This window comes from Chenopodium album, chromosome 20, assembly GCF_948465745.1.
Source record: "Chenopodium album chromosome 20, dcCheAlbu1.1, whole genome shotgun sequence".
Taxonomy (NCBI): Eukaryota; Viridiplantae; Streptophyta; class Magnoliopsida; order Caryophyllales; family Amaranthaceae; genus Chenopodium; species Chenopodium album.
In genome coordinates this window covers 4,762,923-4,782,709 of record NC_137853.1, presented here as the reverse complement: position 1 = coordinate 4,782,709, position 19,787 = coordinate 4,762,923, and the positions used below count along the sequence as shown (strand labels likewise).

Genomic DNA, 19,787 nt, shown 5'->3' with positions numbered 1-19,787 from the left:
CATGTGACTGAATTAAAAAGAAAAATAAAAAAAGATCATACACGTGAGAATGAGTGTTCAACATAACAGTATTGAACAATACATATGAGCATTAATTACACATTGATAAAAATAACAAAGATAAAGCAAATTCTTTTATAAGGTTAAGGGAGAATTATACAATTAGACATGATATCATCATATCAAGAGTGACAAATAAAAAAACACGAGATGGAGACAATGATCCTGTTTAACCAACACCAAAATATATCATGGGCGCATGGGAAGTAAAAACTCCCAATAAATTAAAAATCAAGGATATGAAGTTCAAATGTGAAATCAAACCACCATATTTTTTACCATAGAAATGTTATTTATCACAGTATATAAAGATGGAGGAGGAGATGATAATTCTAACCGGTAAAAGCCTATATGGTAAGATTATAAATTAAAATCAACCATCATTTTCACACTTTATACCTTTTTACCAAATGAAACAAACCCTTGAAAGATCCACAGTAGTAAAAAAATGAAATTTGTGAATCTTTAAATGTCACGTGGGACAACATGCACCCTGAAGAACAACCCTCATCTAACCTCTTTCCATCATTTATGTCAAATTACAGGCAATATTAATTATTCTTCTGCTCTTTCAAGTTTCAATAATAATAGTAATTGCATCAATTTTGGCATTTCTCTGATTACCAAAAAAAAAAGTATCCAAAACTACTCCAATAATAATATCATATCCCTACCACATCTCTACTCTATCAACAACCAAGCAAACAAAGAAAAAAAACTGCAAGCTACCAAGTTAGCTTGCCACACCACACATATGGAAGATCCAAATATTCACACCCCCTTAAGTAATTAATTTACCATCTTTTCTCGTCTTTATACTTGTTGGTTTATTTATTAGATCATATTTTTATTTGACTTTCTTTTTTTCCATTTCGTAGTTTTATCAGAAGAAGATAAGATACAAGAAGATGATAATAAAGAAGAAAGTCAAAGCCAATTACATGATCCATTATTATCATCAAAGGAAGAGAATTCGCCGGTGGAGCAGGTGGCGATGACGGTCCCAACCACAGACGATCCGGACCTTCCGGTGTTAACCTTTAGAATGTGGGCCCTAGGGACGTTGTCTTGTGTTGTACTCTCGTTTTTGAACCAGTTTTTCTGGTACCGTAAGGAACCTCTAAGTATAACCGCGATATCGGCTCAAATAGCCGTCGTTCCTCTCGGTCAATGGATGGCGGCTAGGTTGCCTAGCCGCCCGATGCTGAGAGGGACGCGGTGGGAGTTCTCGTTAAATCCGGGCCCTTTTAATGTCAAGGAACATGTGCTTATTACCATCTTTGCTAATGCTGGTGCTGGAAGTGTGTATGCCATTCATGTTGTTACCGTTGTTAAGATATTTTACAAGAAACAAATTACGTTTTTTGTTTCCTTGATCGTTATTCTTACCACTCAGGTAAGAACATTTACTCCGTAATTTGTAATTGTAGTAAATAAACTTAAGTGACACAACTTGTCCCGTTTCTTATAAATTGCAACATGATTTAGATAGTTGTTCAACTTGCTTGTTATATATAATACGTAACTTGTTAGTACTATTAAATGTAATTAATACGAGACAGAATGAAGAAATTATTAGATAGTATGAATGATTAATTAATAAGGTTGTGGTTTGATAATTAATATGATCATCTTTTTGATGGATTGGTAGGTGTTGGGATTTGGATGGGCTGGAATTTTCCGGCGTTATTTGGTTGAGCCGGCTGAAATGTGGTGGCCTGCCAATCTTGTCCAAGTTTCCCTATTCAGGTAAATTATTAGCTAACTACTTGTGCTGAATTTAAAATGTTACACGCTATTATTAGTCATAGATTTTGACATATATAAATGTTTAAGTATTTTGCCATTATTGCCAATGCGTCACCATTTATATTCTACTGAAAATATTTCTTCAAAAAAAAAAAAAAAAAATTCTATTGAAAATATGATATACGGAGTACTAAATTTGTATCACAATAGATGTAACGTGAGTATAATACAATATAAATAGCAATAGCATAAAAAGTAAAAACATCACATATATTATAAAATAGGGTTAGTACAAGGTTAGCACAAAGTTCTGAAGTAAAGGATAGCTTAATACGGAGTACATTAATCTTGTAAATTACGGGAGTATAATACAATACAATTTGAACTGAGTTGAACTGAACTACTACTTTACTTTTTAAGTAGTCTAAAATATGAACTGTAGGCCATATTTGGCCCAAACAAGTTTGGCCAGTGCATGTCTATGTAAATCACGTGTTTGTGAACCACGATCAATGGGCCCTTGCGAGTTAAAAAAATTCTGACAATCATGCAATTTGTGTAGTTGCATCCAATTGGCTTGCAATCAACAAAGATCCAGTTTCACAAGCCACTTTAACTACTTTAGAGCAAAGTGATGTCTAGTCTTGTTAGAGTGCTACTTACATTAGTACCAAGTATTTTGTAAGATTATATTGTTGCTTTAACATGATCAAAATTTAAAGAATAAGTTAGATTTTTTTCATACGAATGTTACTTGACACATTAATCTTCTATTTGGATTGAGATTATACTTTAACAATATATGATCCAAATTCACAAGGAATACTAAATTTCCAAATTTTTAGTAGTATAAGTACTTAAATTGAGATTGCACTTGTATTTGCAAACCTTTCACATTTTATTTATTTTATTAGCTAATGTACACAAAGTTATGCAACAGGGCATTACACGGGAAAGAGCAACGGTCCAAAGGCGGTCTTACTCGAACCCAATTCTTCCTAATAGCCTTCACTTGCAGCTTTGCATACTATGTCTTTCCAGGCTACCTCTTCCAAATGTTAACCTCCCTTTCTTGGATATGCTGGTTTTGGCCCAAATCCATTCTAGCCCAACAGCTAGGATCCGGTCTATATGGGCTCGGAATCACAGCATTTGGGCTAGACTGGTCTACAATCTCATCCTACCTTGGAAGCCCACTTGCAAGCCCATGGTTTGCCACTGCCAATGTGGCAGCTGGATTTGTGCTTGTAATGTATGTGCTTACTCCAATTAGCTACTGGTTTAACTTTTACAAAGCAAAAACTTTCCCCATATTTTCAGATAGTCTTTTCACAGCATCAGGTTCAATTTACAATATTTCTGCTATAGTAGACTCCAATTTTCATATCAACCAAGAGGCTTATGCCAAACAAGGTCCTCTTTACCTTAGCACCTTTTTCGCTATGACTTATGGAGTTGGTTTCGCTGCATTAAGTGCTACTATTGTACATGTCGCGCTCTTCCATGGCAGGTACGTACATTGCTGCCACTCATGTCACATTTCCTAAAAAAAATTAGTTCATGAGTCATAATTGGATTTTTTTGGTATGCAACTATTACAAGTAAATGTTGCTACATAATTATATTATGGTGTGGATTATAAGAGGTTGAGACTTGAGATACAGTGAGTTTGTGACATCTAATTTTCGACTAAGAGAGTACTTATTTACATAAAAGTGATTAAACGTTCCTTTATATAGGGAAATATGGGATCAAAGCAGAGCAAGCTTCAAGGACAAGAAAAGGGACATACATACAAAGTTGATGGCAAGATACAAGGAAGCTCCCGAATGGTGGTTTTGGGTGATCTTGGTGGTTAACATTGCCGCTACCATATTTGCTTGTGAGTATTACAAAGATCAGCTCCAACTTCCGTGGTGGGGTGTCTTGCTTGCTTGTGGCATTGCTTTCATCTTCACACTTCCTATTGGAATTTTAACTGCCATCACAAATCAGGTATACATTGATTTTATAAGCTGTATATTGTTCATTACAACCTTATACTACTGTCCAATATAATGTACAACAATAGCTTAATAGGAAATGCTTGCTCATAAGAGTCATAATAACATACATATGGTACGGAATACATAATAACTCCATCCGGAATTAGTTGCCACACTGTCCTTTGTAATAGATTTGCTAGTGTTATTTCAATCTTCTAACCATAAGACATTAATTACATACTTCAGGGTCATTCTAAAATCGTAAATGTGAAATATTCTGGAGGTAATTTTTTTTCATCAAGTTCTAATACTTAATGATCAACAATGTACAGAGCCCTGGTTTGAACATCATCACGGAGTATATTATCGGATACATCTACCCTGGATACCCAGTGGCAAATATGTGCTTCAAGGTTTATGGATACATTAGTATGACACAAGCTATTGCCTTCCTGCAAGACTTCAAACTTGGCCACTATATGAAAATTCCTCCTAGAACAATGTTCATGGCACAGGTAATCTTCCTAAGGCATAACAATATGTAATCTCAACTAGGTAGTGATTATATATATAATAAGTACTGTAGTCTGTACTTGTATTCTTAATTCAGGTAGTCAGAACTAGTGATTATTTAAGTACTCTTATCTTTACTTGTATTCTTAATTCAGGTAGTTGGAACTCTCATCTCTGCCTTAGTCTACCTTGGCACGGCCTGGTGGCTAATGGAAACTATCCCGGATATATGTGAAAAGACTTCCACAAATACCGTGTGGACATGCCCTAGTGACACAGTGTTCTACGATGCCTCAGTCATATGGGGCTTGGTTGGACCTCGCAGGATCTTTGGAGATGAAGGCATCTATGAGGCAATTAATTGGTTTTTCTTAGGAGGAGCCATTGCTCCCGTCTTTGTTTGGTTGGCTACAAAGGCTTTCCCTAACCAAAAATGGATTAGGCTTATCAACATGCCTGTCCTAATCGCTGCAACAGGGATGATGCCACCAGCAACAGCAGTGAACTACACTACATGGATTCTTGTAGGTTTCCTATCTGGATATGTCGCGTTTAGGTATGCTCCTGACTGGTGGCAGCGCCATAACTATTTGCTATCGGGTGCTCTAGATGCTGGTCTGGCTTTCATGGGGGTGGCATTGTACCTTTGCTTGGGGTTGGAGGAGGTGAGTCTTAGCTGGTGGGGAAATGATCTTGATGGGTGCCCTTATGCATCTTGTCCAACTGAGAAAGGTGTTATGGTTCAAGGTTGTCCTGTTGTATACCGCTAGTGTCATGCACATTGTAAATTGTAAGAAAATATTGATTCTTTGTAATTTCATTAATGAAGCAATATTCATATTGTACATTGAAAAGTTACTTGGTTTTTTACAACATTTGAAATAAATTGTGGATAAAAGAGTTTGATTTTACTAGAGAGTTTTGGCATCTAATATTCATATTATGGTGCAATTGTATTAAAATGTTATAAAAATGTAATGCAAGGGTTAAGTTGTAGCCTGAGAAAACCACATGGTTATAGACTTTATAGTGTGTTTTTATGCAAGCATATCCGGTAATTTAGAGCCTATTAGACTCGGACTAATCTGAATTTGAGTTGGGCCTGACTCTAATTAGGAAATAAAGCTCTTTCAACAAATATATTTGGGTTCCAAGTTTCAAACCTAAATGTTATTTAAGGTAGAAGGTAGAACAATTCTTTTACTAGTTGATCTAAGCACTCGTTAAGTCGTTAGTTAAACGATATTGAGTTGAATTGTAGAAACGCCCTCCCGCAAAACATAACTAAGAAAAGTGGGTTGATGTTCAATTGTTCATCCTTGTAAAAACCTCATCCAGTCTACAGTGAGACTACGAGAGCAGCAACAATGGAGACGCAAGCAGAGAGCACTTCCAGCGACGACATATCCGCCATTAAAGAGATGCGTCAACAGCTCGAAGCTCGCATCGAAACTCGCCACAAAGAACAACAAGATCTCATTGCTTCACTCCAAACCCTAGTTCCCGACCTCGTCTCTTCCCTCAATCTCTCTCTTCAAGTAATCTCCACCTTCAACCATCGCCCCTTCACCCCTCTCTCTCCTCCCCCAAACCCTAACCCCACCACTCCTCGTCCCCTTCACCTCAAAAAACACCCACTTGATAATCGGGGCAAACCGCCTCCTAAACGGGTCCTGAAATCGGACCCTCCAGCTCGCCGGGAAGATGATGCTTCTGGAAGTCCGTTGTCGGTGGTTCGATCAATGGTTGCGCGGTGTTTGTTGGAGAGGAAGCCGTGGGATGCGATTGACTCGTCGACGGTGCTTCGGAAGTTGGAGAATTGTCCGAAAGTGACGGCGGTTGAGAAGGCGGCGTTGCGCGATGTTGGCGGTGAGTCGGGTGCGATTTGCGCGGTTGAGGTGGCGTTGAGGTCATTGGCGGAGGATAATAGAGGTGTTGAATTGGATGAATTTGGGGTGAGTGGGAAATCTGGGGTTATGGTCATGAATATTGATAGTGTTAGGCTTGCTAAAGAGTTGCCTGAGGGTGATGACATTGTTGATGCGAATAAAGTTGTGGTTAGTGATGGTCCTGGTGATGGCGGCGAGGAGGGTGCGGCGATGTTTAGGGGAATGCCGAGGCCTGGGATGCCGGAAATGTGGCCGGGTGATCCTCATATGCAGGGTATGCCGCCGATGTTTCCGGGGCAGATGATGGGTCATAGAGGTGGTGGTGGTCCTAGGGGGATGGGTATGATGGGGATGCATAGAGGGATGGGTGTGCCGCCTCAGCACAGGCCGCCTTTCGGGTCGAATGCACCGATGGGTGTGGGTAATTCTGGTGTGCCTGTCAAACAGGTTTCGGAGGAGGAAGTAATGAAGGATCTTGAAGCATTATTGAATAAGAAGTCTTTTAAGGAAATGCAGAAGTCTAAGACTGGAGAGGAGCTCTTAGACCTCATTCACCGGCCTACTGCTAAAGAAACCGCCGTGGCTGCGAAGGTTTATTTGATTTTTTCTTGTTCTGTTGATATATTTTTACTTTTGCATTTATGGTTTAGATTGTTCTTATTGCTTACATCCTTGATTATGGATCATTTCATCACATCATTTTGAAGCCTAGACTATAGGGATGATGAACGTGAGTTTATTGTACACTCGAACTTGCAAATGCACTTGAAAAGTATAGAATGTATCAAGATGTGAAACTTTGAACTATATGATCTGAATTGTTAGAATTTGGCAGCTAATTGATTACCTTTGTGAGTTGTGAAATCTCATGCCCCTATGACCTATGCAGCCACCCAGGGCATTCATCCAACAACTTAACACTTAAGTGTAAGACTATATAGGTCATTGTTTGCCTACAGTATGCATGATATTGTGTATCACTTGATTAATAGCGTAGTAGCTTTTAAGCATGGATGGTATTATTATGCACCACCGGCCTTTATGATGTATTATTCAGGTATTGTGATGTAGACACAGAAACATCTTGTCTAGTGCTTTGGTGCTCAATACACCATAACTATTGTAAAGTTCTGTAACATATTGTGTCACTATGAGATTATAAGTTGGTGGCAATGAAATTTTATATAGTAAAACAATTTTTTGGGATATGAAGACCATTGCCATGAACATTGGTTTGACAATTTTCTTGTAATATATTACCTAAACTCTATATGCTGAACTTTCCTTTATTGCAAGGCTTCTTGAAACAATTTTCTTGTAATATATTACCTAAACTCTATATGCTGAACTTTCCTTTATTGCAAGGCTTCTCGAAACATTGCTATCTATTTTATTACTTTTTTTTTTTTTTCCTATGCCTCTTAGGTGAAAACGCCCTTATTTTAAACATATTGTAATGCTTGTATGTCAAGCTTTACTCTGCTGCACTAGGAATATGATTAATACCAGACCTTTTTCTAAGCCTTAAGATCTATGCTCTCTATGTTAGTGTGACTTCTGCACAGTTATTTCTTTTTCTGATTGTTTTTTCTTTGTCAATAATCCTGACTTCTAATTACAAAGTATCCTTGTTGGTTGACTCATGAATTAGTGGTTATTGATGTCTTGTTTCAGTTTAAGACAAAAGGTGGACCTCAACTTAAGGAGTACTGTGCATCTTTGACGAAAGAGGACTGTCGACAAAAATCTGGATCATACATTGCATGTGAAAAGGTACTTGTAGTTTCATGCTTTGTGTCCAATTTATTTGATTGCTGTGCAGCCCGTGCTGCACTGCTGCTGTATAGTTTGCGTCACAAGTTGTTTGAGATGTATAGCCGACCCAACTGCCCAAGCTAGTGTTTATGTTTCTTATGAATCTATTGCTAGCTATCCCAAGATTAAACACCCCCCCCCCCCCCCTTCTCTTCCTATCATGTACACATGTTACTGCTTGAGGCTTGGCCAACTAAATTAACGCCCAATGAAGTACTACACTCCTTCTAGTTGCATAACCCAACACATGTTGCAGTTGTTAATCACATCTCAGCTTGAGGTTAGGCCGACTCCCAAAGAACTATGATACACACGCATATTCACACATAGGCATAGGTTGGAACATTATAGCTGTGGTCTAGATTAATGCACCCTATCACTTTGTTTTTCATTTTAAATATGTCGAGTTTCAGGTCTGGCGATTCCTTAATAGAATTTATAGTTTTGAGTAATTCAGTTCAGATTAATAAGTTCCTTTTACAGCTGGGTACAAGTTAGATCAGTTTAAATATGTTCGGTTGAGGCTAATGAATTCAGTTCTGATGTTCTTAGCTGAGATAATTGAGGAGGTTTAAAACAAAAAGAATGCACCCTACTGCTGTGTGGTTGTTTCTAATAAAACCATACACAAATTTTATTTAAAGAAGTGTAAAAGGATTAGTGAAAGTAGAACAGTGCTAGTTTATTTTTGACGCATTATAGTTTTATTTGATGTTCCTCAAGAATACATTGATTTCCTATCTGCACATGAATAATAAAAAATACTATCCTCATGTTTTGTGGTTGTATGTTATCTCTTTGACAGATTTGTGACGTTTGTTAGCCATGTGATATGTTATTAACCTATACATCAACAGTTTCTAACCCTCTATCCTATTTGAGCATTTCTCAGGTTCATTTTAGGCGAATAATTGCTCCACACACAGATATAAATTTGGGAGATTGCTCTTTCCTTGATACATGCCGACACATGAAGGTAAATCTCTTCACTCCTCGAATCTCCCTCACCTTCCAAGTTTTTGTAGTTTAGAGCTCATGTTAACTGTACCTGGTTTTTGTTCCAGACGTGCAAATATGTTCACTATGAGCTCGACCCAACTCCAGATGTGTCACCAATGATGATGGGGACTGCAGCTCTTCCTCCATCCAAGCCATTAAAGGCTCAGCGAGCACATTATTGTTCAGCAGTAGAACTTGGTGAACCACAGTGGATCAATTGTGATATCCGGAATTTTAGAATGGACATTTTGGGACAATTTGGAGTTATCATGGCTGATCCCCCATGGGATATTCATATGGAGTTGCCATACGGGACAATGGCTGATGATGAAATGCGTACTCTTAATGTTCCTGCACTGCAGACTGATGGTTTGATATTCTTATGGGTCACCGGACGTGCAATGGAACTTGGTCGTGAATGGTATGTACCTGTTTTTCTCCACTATATTGATGGATTGAGGTTGCTTCATGTGGTCAACTTGCTCGTATTATTTGATTTGACTTTAGCTTTTCTATTCATATCTGAAGGTTTAGTTTATGCTAGATGTTATTTTGGTACTCATAATGTGATTGGATTAGTTCTGTGGATTTTGTCTTTTGTTGGCTAGGATGGAAACAATGATGGCCAACATCATCCATTTGACTGCATTTCTTTTCTGATTTTTAGCTGTGTCATGTATGCACTTGAATTAGTTTAAACTAATAAGATACTGTGAGTGGATAATATATATGTGTAGTAAACAAATTTACATGAATTTGCTGCTCCGGTAGCTTTTAAAATTTTAGTTAGCATAGTTTGTTTCATTTTAATCCTCATCTTTATATAAATATTTATGTCCATTTTTGTCTACACTTCTTATTCATTGTGGAGTAGTAGACAATTGCACCCCATGGGACTATAGGTCAATCAATAACAGCCTCCCTGTTATCAGTGTAGCAGAATTAAGGCTGGGGGTAAATTTATGCATTTGAAAAAAGTGAAAAGAGTCACTCAAAAGTTTGGCTACATTTTCAGCTCCCAGCTTTCCATTTTGTTTTTGTTAAATAGAGCCTTGGAAGAGTAAGTCTTTCCATATGGGTGGAGTTATAGTTGAAATCTTGATTGTAATGCAGCATAAAAGGATCTAATGAGAACACTAGGGATTTTTTTTTTTTTTTTTGGTATTAATCCTTAAATCAGTCTAAGTATTGGAATCTTTGTCCAAAGACTCTTGATATTTACATGTTATCTTGCACTGCTCGCTGCAAACAGCTGATGCTTTAAATCTTCTTGCAGTTTGGACCTGTGGGGCTATAGACGTGTTGAAGAGATAATTTGGGTGAAGACTAATCAACTTCAGAGAATTATTAGAACGGGCCGGACAGGTCATTGGCTTAATCACAGCAAAGAACATTGCCTCGTTGGAATAAAAGGAAATCCCGAGGTCAATAGGAACATTGACACTGATGTACTTGTAGCGGAGGTTCGGGAGACTAGTCGTAAACCAGATGAGGTGATTTTGATGTGAATTGTGACTAACTTGTCAGATTTCATATAATTTTTCGCTTTTATGTTTTAATATGTGATATATATGCAGATGTATCCATTGCTTGAGAGGATAAGTCCAAGGACAAGAAAACTAGAACTCTTTGCTCGGATGCATAATACTCATGCTGGGTAAACTTCTTAGTCTACTGAGCTTTTGTTATATGTGATGAAAAGTGCATCTTGTTTATTGTGATGTGTATATGCAATGGTCTGTTGATCAGCAGTCAACAGATGTTTTCTTGAAGGACATCAATGGAATACATATCTATTGGAGTACTGGGGAATAGGCTTAGTTTGGTAGATAATTATGATATCTTTCAATTTCAATAATAGAAGGAAAAACAATTCAATCTGTACAATTGTGCATGTTAGTATTCTCAATATTCCAAAAAAATAAAATATTAGTGATGTTCTGGATCAGCATTTTCATATTTAGTGAATTTGTACAATCTATGAAGACTCGATTCAGTGACATGATCCAATTCCATGTATCCCCTCTGATCATAGGACCTCAATCCCGAAAACAGTGTGTAGAACATGATTCCATATGAACATTTAGCTGCCTGATCTCAGTCAATGAATTGCTGGCTAGTGGTTTGATACTTTTCAGCTTACAGCATTATTGCCTGCTATCTTTGCTTGACAAAAAGTTTCAATTTTGAATGTAGGTGGTTGTCACTTGGAAATCAGCTCAGTGGAAATCGCTTGGTAGATGAAGGACTAAGAGCTAGGTTTAAAGCTGCATATCCAGATGTTGAGATCGAACCACTATCACCTCCAAGGAGTTCCACTTTGGATGTAGACCCTAGTGGTACCCAACCAAGAACACCCTTTTCAGGGGCTGAAACTACACCCGCACCACAATCGTTTACTCAGGCTGCAGCTGCAGAAATAAATTATGTTTCAGAAGAAAAGCCTCTGGTCAATCAAGATGCTGAGATGGTAAAAGCTGATTAGTCTCATACTCTCAATTTTCAGTAGTTTGTATTCTTTGAAAGCATCCTATATCCTATTGAGTTTTTAGGTACGGAGTAGAATTTAGACAGGAGATGGTTGTGTGAGCATTCTGAGCAATACCAGAAATGCACTAAGATTAGGAGAAATATGATGATGCTTCGAAATACAGAAAATTGATAATTTTATATTGATTTAGGATCCTTGCCCAAGTGGTTCCCTATCTCATCCTTAGCAATATTTTTGTTGTACATTACTCGGTTTTGAGATATTATGTTGAGCAGCTGAGGCTATACACACATTATCTTTGACCAAGGATGGTTTTTCAGTAGATCAGTTATAATGAATTAGGGATGTTCCAAAGTACCCATTATTGAGATATTAGAGTAAAAGCCTCTGATAGTGTATAACACTATATTTATAAGGTTAATATATTTTTTTTGGTACAACCTATAACTAATACTTGCTGGAATAATTTCGAGTATAACCCTGTTCATGTTAAGCTCATTTGATATAATCGAATGAGATCAAGTTCAAATTAATTAGTAAACTTGCTACAATTATGAATTATCAGTAGTTACTTGGCTAAAATCTCGTAAATGAGATTAGTCTGGTGATTTAAAGTTGAGGAGCATTGAAGCATTTGTATAAGATCATCTTACCATCATTAAATATAACCTACAAAGTGGTCAAACATTTCTTTACATCTTGTTTAGCTACTATTTATTGTTATGTATAGAATGACTGACTTTATTTTTTTTATCTTTATAATCCATTATCAAAGTTTAAAATTATGTCCTTCGTAAGCTAAATGAATCAAAGGACTTTCAAGTACTCATCTAAAACACCTCTGTATTGGGAAATCAAAATGTCTCATACATACACTCACATGATAAAATAAAAATAAAGTCTTTGAATTTTTTCTCCATTCTCAAATTTTTGCTCTATACTAGTAGTTTTAATTTTTATTGAGTTTGAAAATTAGCCACTTAAGTATTTTACACATACATCTAAACCATAGACATTACACCGACAAACACAAAAACAAAGCATGATTATGCACTATAACAATGTCATTAAAAGAATCAATACAAATCAAAAGTAGGACCCTAAGTCCAATAATATATAATTAAAAAAAAATCGACCGACAAAAAATTGAAGAATATGCCTCTTTGTATTCAATTACATGAATTAAACAAGAACCCAGATCGCAAAAACAATCAAAGAACCAAAAACTGCAGAATATCTGATAGAAGATGCAGATGCAGTTGGAATAGACCCAAAATTTTGCTGATAAGAAGGTCCATCAGCTGCAGTTTCTGCCTCTGATGGTGCATAAGCAATAGCGCCTTTTCCATCAAGAAATATGTGAAGTTTCTGGCCTTTTTGGCAATGTCCTGCTTCTCCACTTGTGAAGTAGAAATCTCCAGGTTGTGTTATGTTGAACAATGAATTTCCATCATTCATAAACAAGATTGGATCTTTTAAGTTGCAAGTTTTGTATGATTGTGGTGTTACTTGTATTACTGAATCTTGGCTTGGTGGGTACAAAAACACTGCATTACCGCAACATCATATTGTTATTATTAGTCACACTAATTAGCATTACGAGGATTCTCTCCGATTACTAGACCATCATATAGTTATGGACCGTTTAGTTATTGGAGAGATCAAAGAAATTATTTTTGGAATAAGTTAATTCTTAATTGTACCTAATGAAAATGTTTCATTTATCTCTAAATGTTGATACTACATAAATGGTGATCGTCTCACTATAAATATAAATCAAAGTAGGAAACAATATTTAGAGACGGAGGGAGTAGTATAGACTTACTAAGAGAATCGCCAACTCTGAAACCGGTTTTATTGGACCATTTGACGTAGACATCTGGATTAGCAGCAGTAGGGATGTTCCAAGCGCTTAAGTCTCCAACTTTGTGCTGAAAACAGAACACTTTGGCTTGCAATAAGATTAGAAGCTGCAAAGTGTAGAAGAATAAGCACTTTGGACTCATTATATTCAACATGTTTTTTCTCTCTTCTTTCAAGTTTCAAACTCTTTAGTTTCTACACAAAGTAAAGTTGCTCAATGTGTTCACTCATGTTTATAATTGATTCAATTTTATAATAAGGGATTTAGGAGGGAGAAATGCCAGCGGTAGGACAGATTGGTTTCTCAAAAGAAGACACTGCTCGCGTGAGCTGTTTTACTAAAATACCCTTCATCTTGTACTGGACTAATAAAACTCCAATAATGTTGGCATGACCCATCGAGATGAATGACAAACCAAGCCTAAGGATTCTAACCTTCTCAAGCTTGAACTCGACTCGCTATGGCCCTAGTTGGCATTTGGAACCTCTGCTAATTGAGTGATGGTTAATTAGTAATGCTAACTCGGCTTTGACTTTTTTTATATATTACTTCAAAAGACCAGATCTAGTGGAAAGGTATTAGGAAGTGCTAGGATAGAAAATGACTTTCTTGAAATGAAGAGGCTTTTGTTAAAATCAATCAATGATAAGCTAGATAATTGCACATGGGCCAGTTGGGTTAGCACCCTTCGAAGACAGCAAGCTAACATGGGAACTTGGTAAGTGATTTATCAAAGGAATGCTCAAGTAGTCAAGTAGGGAATAGTGGAAAATTTTACGAGTAACAATTAGACTATTAGAGTCACTTTAGTAGAATATACGGACAGCTTTTCACTCTTTATTTATACAGCACCTTTTCATCGGCACGGTCTCGTTGCAAAATGGCATTAGTGTTGGATGGTATATGATAGGAATGCTCGTGACATCCTTCTAGCCTCATTACACTAGTGCTTAAGCACGAGCTGAATGTTATATGTCATCATCGAGAACCTTGTACTTGACAGTTGACACGATATAGACATCTACAAAGATTTTTACCAAGATCGTCAAATTAGATGCAAAAAAAAAAAAAATTTCAACCGGTCTGGTTATGAAGGATTTACCTAAGTCTGTGGAAACTTTTCAAAGTTGACAGAGACATGGTTAACAAAAAAAATTGATTAACTTCTTGGAGCTAAATAATGGCAGTCGCGTGAGTCAGGTAGTTTTCTAAGTTATCTAGAGAAGTAACCCCCTAAGGTTGGCTAGTTCCAAACTTGCATTATGTTTCAATGTATTATCCAAAACAAATGCAAGTTGCTTCTTTCATGTGCCAAATCACATGGTTTCTCAAAGTTTCAGCTATTCAATAATACTCTTGCATCGTCCACATTGTCTCTTTGTTTATTATTTTAGTATACTACGTATATTTTCCATCAACTTTTCAATCAGGAAGTTATCACAGGAATAGAGAGGGGGGGGGGGGGGGGGGGGGGGGTCGAACGACCAACCACTTGAGGGAAGATTGAGGGACTAACTATCCCTCTATCTACTCATTCCTCTAAAGATCTGCATTTGGAGACACTGATAGTAAGCAACAAATCAACAATGGAAAGATCTAGTCCATCTAGATGATTAGCTATGAGGCCTATGACAGAAAAGGAAAAGGTTCCACAATAGTTACTATACTGTCAATAATCATAAAGACAATAGACATGCTTGTATATATAAACTGTAGGAAAGTATAAAATATGGAAAAGGGTTCATCAACATTTTACTTCTATGAATACATATGGGCATATACTACAGTAGTAAACAATAACTGCCATAAACCACACTTACTACTAGGTATACAGTATGGGACATATAAGAGAAGAATTAGAGACCTATTACTACTTCAACATGCTCAATGATTTTAAGCTACTCAAAAATAAGAGCAGATTCTTGCCCAGTTACCAGCTGTGCCCAACTATATCTCTGACGGGGTCGGAGCACTAATAGCAGATATTGCAGCAGCAACATGGGGAAGAATCCAGCCTTGTCCACAGTATACCAGTAAGCTACCATGACGACCATCAAGTTTTTGTCATTGACTCACCTCATTAGTCATCTTTGAAGAATTACTCCGTATAAAATAATCTTATTTCTTAACAAAAAGTAAGTAGACTGTGAACATTGAATCACTTGCAGTGAAATTTGCCCAATCTACAAACTTTACCAATAAATCAAGCATTTAATGGCTCGTCTTCTGGATCCCTCTCCTTCATATCTGTCCATTCTTGTGGCTCTGCATCAATATAGATTCTTCATTAATAAAGCTCTAAGCACAAAATTCCATTTGAAAAATACCAAGTTTTGACTTCAAGATTGCAGTAATTCCAGTATTAAAAGTAACCAGTGACTACCATGAAGCCTGGTGTACAATGACAAGAAAATCTGGAGAAAAGAACATTATATCAATCTAAATTACAACTCACTTGGTCTTTGACTATCAGCAATGACCAAAAGCCGCCTCTGCAATATGGACGCCACAAAGAGGAAAATGGAACACATGCCAAACATGACTGTTATGGGGAATGCCTCAACCTGACCAAACAAAACAAATTTGTTAGCACTCATCCTTCCATTAAAATAAGTGAATACTAGGGAAACAAGGCCCAACTTACATTGTACAGCACAATGCAAACAAAGATATTCAGAGGAATACGGAAGAAGTTCATGATTGTGCTTCGTGCCTCTTCCGGAATATACTGTGACCTCATCTTCATGATTGATGGCCAGAAAATCCCCACACAAGCCTCAAATACACAGAAACCAAGCATCTGGATGTAGCCGGCAAATGACATACCTCCACCTTTCACATTGGATGGTGCTACCAGGAACTTTTTTCATGAACAGATTAATCACCAAGGTTAGATACATGCAAGAAAGGCTATCACAGAAATACAAGACAAGAGAAATCAGAAATCTATAGAGTACAAAACATTTTAGAAACAACATACACTGGTCACAATTGGGAGCGTGAGTGAGGCAGAAGATATGGTAAAGACAATCTGCATATAGCTCTCAACTTTGGCAGAACGGGCTAGCAATCGTGATGCAAGGGAGCTTCCCAACATTGAGGCCAACATAAATGTTGCAAAAATGAAACCGTGAGGAATTTCTTCATCATTTGGGCTCAAAGCAGGAGTCCATAGAAACACAAATGTATACATGGAACCTTCAAACAAGGACTGTATTGCACCCAGCAACGCAATTTTCTCATCTGTAACCAAATTAGCAGAATTTATAAGTCACTTCCAAGTTGTACATGGGGGAGTGGGGGCAAAATGAACAAATGATGATCAGGCAACTCAGGTAGCTGAGGGAAAGCATAGAGGAGCATAACATTAAAAACAAGTATTCCAAATCTTCATACTTCTTTTTATACATGTCAAACTCATATCAGAAACAACTCCTTCAATTTGTGGATGAAATGCATGGGTGCAAAATATGATATATTCACAAAAACACTAATCCCTTCATGAATCAGAATGAAAAAGACATGAATGCCATGATCATATAAACAACAATATATCAAAACAAGGCACAATATGAATAGTGCCCTTTGGTTATCTTATCCAGGAACCGGATTTGGATTTTTGAAGGAATCAATCAACAGTAAACTAATATAGAGAGATTCCTGTCGATAATGGGATCTCAATGATTATGTACACAACGATATTTTGAATAGCAGAAAGGTCATTTCAAAAGACTTGGTAATTGTGTTGTCCTCCACATAAAAAGAAGTTGGGTAAAACTAGAGGAAGAACTAACAGCCCATTTGGTAATTGTTATAAACGGTGTTAATGGGAATGCCATTTGTATGTTTTTTTTTTTTTAAGAAGAAAGCCCTATGTCAATGCCCATGGTAATTGTACATCACCCCGACTACCTCTCTTCTTTATCAATTTAATTAAAATTCACTAGCACTTGATAGGAGGTGTTGAGTGGTATTGAAAATTTAACAAGGACAGTAGAAGTTTGGAGAAGGGGTTGCATTACCATGCTCATTGAGATGAAACTTTCCATACAATTTTATTACTACCTACCAAACAGGCTAGAGTAGAAGATAAATCATAAGAAGAATACATCTGTGGTACTGTGGTACATAAGTCAAAATTAAAAATTGATTTTGACAGTTTGATGAAAAAAAAAAAAAAGCAAAAGAAAGAACATTTCTCCAATACTGTCAAGTGTCATGATATTAGTTTAGTTTATTCTGTAATGTAGTTGCTGCTGTCAGGAGATTCAGGACTAATATGCACACAGTTTGAGGCTTCATTACATGGATAAAAATTGCACTCAAATAGTTAATGTATACTTTCTTCCTCTCCCGACAAATAATAGAAGCCATACATGAATAAAGCATCTGCCATCATTGGCTACTATGACACATGAAGACCCAAAATAAGAAACTGCTCACACACCAGTCACAGCAATAAATTGCAACTTGAGGGGCATAGCAATACCAATTATACATCTCTTATACACAAAAATACTTCACATTGACTGACTGAATCAACCATTATTGATCATGATGCATCATAACAATTAGTTAATTATAAACTAGAGAACTAGATTGTGGAAAAGAAAAAAGCACTTTACCAGAAGCAATAGCAACAGCAGCACCCTTGAATTGTGTGAGCAAGTCTTTACTTTCTGAAGAATCCCCAAAGTTTTCACCCCATGAAGTTATTATGATTACCATACCAATGATAAGAAAGCAGGATGCAGCATCAAACGGAGCAACAGCACCCAACCCAAGAGTATCAACAAGCAGATTGCCCAATAATCCAGCCAAAATGGCAACTAGGCCATTGCCAAAGAAAATGGCCTTAGAGAAAGTCAGAGAAAGCCACTGCTGTTCAAATCCTTTCTGCATAAACCCACAAGGATTAAGATTAACAAACAAATAAATCAAACACATTATAATACATAAGCATGTAGCTCATTGGTTCACAACAGTTTGTTCATAACTTGTACTAACCATGTCAAATACAAATACACAATTGCAATCACACTTCTCTCCAGAAAACAGCTAAACATAGATGATTACCAATTTTTCTCCAAAAACTAATACTTTTTAAGTTTGAAGAAACTGCAAGTTTTGAGTTTTACTACAAAGCAAAATGACAGTACAATTCAAACCTTATTGTGCTCAGCAACAAGCCAAGACTCAAAGGCCGAAAACAGAAGGGAAGTGGCAATGCCTCCCAAAATACGCCCGACCATCAGAATTCTGTATTGTGGGGAGTGCTTGGTCATGCAACTCAAGATATAAGTAATACAGTAAGTAACACATGCCCTCTTACGACCCCTGAAAACGAAAACCCGATGATAATCAGTCAAACCATCAACAAAGCTTAAGATAGCTCAAACACCATCAAAGGGGGTAAGATAATCATACTGTTTATCAGCAAGGGATCCGACAATCGTCCCGAACAACATGGATGATCCGAACCCAGCAATAAAAAGCTGCCCAATGTCTCCCTTACTAAAACCATAGGTAGTGTATAGATAATACACATATGGGCCTTGTAGCCAATCCCCAGCTGTTGACAATAATTTAAAATCAGCTCAATTATTTCACTACAAATTAAATCAACCCTAAATAATAATCTACAATATATAATATACCCCTAAATGACAATCACCAAATCTAATCAGAGAATGTCTTACTATAATTTATTTTAAAATTAGCATACAAACGCACAATAATAGATCAATTACACATATCAAAAGACAAAATACATAAACCCCATTTCAAATAATCATTCAAAATTAAAAAATTGAAACAATTCTATATCCAAGATCTGAAATACAGAACATAAAATGATCATTCAAAAATACTAAAGTAGAATTAAATGGGGTGAAGGGAAAGAGAGGCAGATCTGAGGAGAGAGAAAGATACCCATCATAAGAGAGTAAACAAGCAAGTAATTGTTCTTGAAAGTGTTGAAAGCAGAAGAAGTATTGATGCGATCTTTGCTGTTTTTGCTGAGCTCTAATGCTGCAACAACAGCAGCCATGGCACCGAACACCAGAATGTAGAAAATCTCCATTGTTAATGTTAAGCTTTTCTTGATCTGATTTCTGCAATACACTCACGAAAGAGAGAAAGAGGAGAGAGAAAGAGAATGAGATTGGGAATTTATTGTGAGAGTGAGTGTGAGAGTGCCAATATGAAAGGAGAGATGGAGTGTAAAAGGCAAAAGGATGAACAGAAATTGGTGTGTAATTATTTTATAATCTTTTTTTTTTTTTTTTCAATGCATGGATTTTAATTTATAAAGATTAGAATTAAAGTGATATTAGCTTCATAAATACTTTATCTCATGCAAATTTTTTTTTTCTTTGGCTTGAATAGAAAGCTTTAATTAGCTTTGTTAATTTTGTTGTTGA

General features: G+C 36.7%; 4 protein-coding genes across 4 annotated transcripts; 2 read left to right on the top strand and 2 right to left on the bottom strand.

The window, feature by feature from the left end:
- Positions 1-638: 638 nt before the first annotated feature.
- LOC145596639 (oligopeptide transporter 7-like) lies at positions 639-5,218 on the top strand. Its single transcript, XM_081652850.1, has 7 exons — positions 639-845; positions 939-1,456; positions 1,712-1,809; positions 2,750-3,319; positions 3,549-3,804; positions 4,127-4,309; positions 4,463-5,218. Exons 1-7 carry the CDS (start codon positions 815-817, stop codon positions 5,075-5,077), a joined length of 2,271 nt encoding a protein of 756 aa, XP_081508976.1. The 5' UTR covers positions 639-814; the 3' UTR covers positions 5,078-5,218.
- Positions 5,219-5,559: 341 nt separating this feature from the next.
- LOC145597808 (putative N(6)-adenosine-methyltransferase MT-A70-like) lies at positions 5,560-11,892 on the top strand. The gene is made up of 7 exons (XM_081654053.1): positions 5,560-6,787; positions 7,871-7,969; positions 8,904-8,987; positions 9,076-9,431; positions 10,287-10,503; positions 10,588-10,667; positions 11,207-11,892. The coding sequence occupies exons 1-7, from the start codon at positions 5,675-5,677 to the stop codon at positions 11,493-11,495; spliced, it is 2,238 nt and encodes a 745-aa protein (XP_081510179.1). The 5' UTR covers positions 5,560-5,674; the 3' UTR covers positions 11,496-11,892.
- Positions 11,893-12,630: 738 nt separating this feature from the next.
- Positions 12,631-13,587, bottom strand: LOC145599428 (early nodulin-like protein 8). The gene is made up of 2 exons (XM_081655813.1): positions 13,327-13,587; positions 12,631-13,048 (listed from the first exon to the last, which is right to left on the bottom strand). The coding sequence occupies exons 1-2, from the start codon at positions 13,517-13,519 to the stop codon at positions 12,684-12,686; spliced, it is 558 nt and encodes a 185-aa protein (XP_081511939.1). The 5' UTR covers positions 13,520-13,587; the 3' UTR covers positions 12,631-12,683.
- Positions 13,588-15,038: 1,451 nt separating this feature from the next.
- Positions 15,039-19,600, bottom strand: LOC145597522 (uncharacterized). Its single transcript, XM_081653711.1, has 8 exons — positions 19,297-19,600; positions 18,793-18,937; positions 18,534-18,702; positions 17,991-18,261; positions 16,346-16,608; positions 16,010-16,225; positions 15,821-15,929; positions 15,039-15,630 (listed from the first exon to the last, which is right to left on the bottom strand). Exons 1-8 carry the CDS (start codon positions 19,445-19,447, stop codon positions 15,569-15,571), a joined length of 1,386 nt encoding a protein of 461 aa, XP_081509837.1. The 5' UTR covers positions 19,448-19,600; the 3' UTR covers positions 15,039-15,568.
- Between the last annotated feature and the right edge of the window lie 187 nt (positions 19,601-19,787).

What these genes read in the sequence shown, in the direction of transcription:
- LOC145596639 (XM_081652850.1), top strand. Translation starts at nt 815, where the DNA reads ATGGAAGATCCAAATATTCACACCCCCTTAA. An exon ending in TCGTTATTCTTACCACTCAG is followed by an intron (nt 1,457 to 1,711) that starts GTAAGAACATTT and finishes ATGGATTGGTAG; the next exon opens with GTGTTGGGATTTGGATGGGC. An exon ending in GAACAATGTTCATGGCACAG is followed by an intron (nt 4,310 to 4,462) that starts GTAATCTTCCTA and finishes TTCTTAATTCAG; the next exon opens with GTAGTTGGAACTCTCATCTC.
- LOC145597808 (XM_081654053.1), top strand. Translation starts at nt 5,675, where the DNA reads ATGGAGACGCAAGCAGAGAGCACTTCCAGCGACGACATATCCGCCATT. An exon ending in ATACATGCCGACACATGAAG is followed by an intron (nt 8,988 to 9,075) that starts GTAAATCTCTTC and finishes TTTTTGTTCCAG; the next exon opens with ACGTGCAAATATGTTCACTA. An exon ending in CTAGTCGTAAACCAGATGAG is followed by an intron (nt 10,504 to 10,587) that starts GTGATTTTGATG and finishes ATATATATGCAG; the next exon opens with ATGTATCCATTGCTTGAGAG.
- LOC145599428 (XM_081655813.1), bottom strand. Translation starts at nt 13,519, where the DNA reads ATGTTGAATATAATGAGTCCAAAGTGCTTATTCTTCTACACTTTGCAG. An exon ending in CAGAGTTGGCGATTCTCTTA is followed by an intron (nt 13,049 to 13,326) that starts GTAAGTCTATAC and finishes GCGGTAATGCAG; the next exon opens with TGTTTTTGTACCCACCAAGC.
- LOC145597522 (XM_081653711.1), bottom strand. Translation starts at nt 19,447, where the DNA reads ATGGAGATTTTCTACATTCTGGTGTTCGGTGCCATGGCTGCTGTTGTT. An exon ending in TGCTGTTGCTATTGCTTCTG is followed by an intron (nt 16,609 to 17,990) that starts GTAAAGTGCTTT and finishes ATTTGGTTACAG; the next exon opens with ATGAGAAAATTGCGTTGCTG. An exon ending in TTTGCATTGTGCTGTACAAT is followed by an intron (nt 15,930 to 16,009) that starts GTAAGTTGGGCC and finishes TTGTTTGGTCAG; the next exon opens with GTTGAGGCATTCCCCATAAC.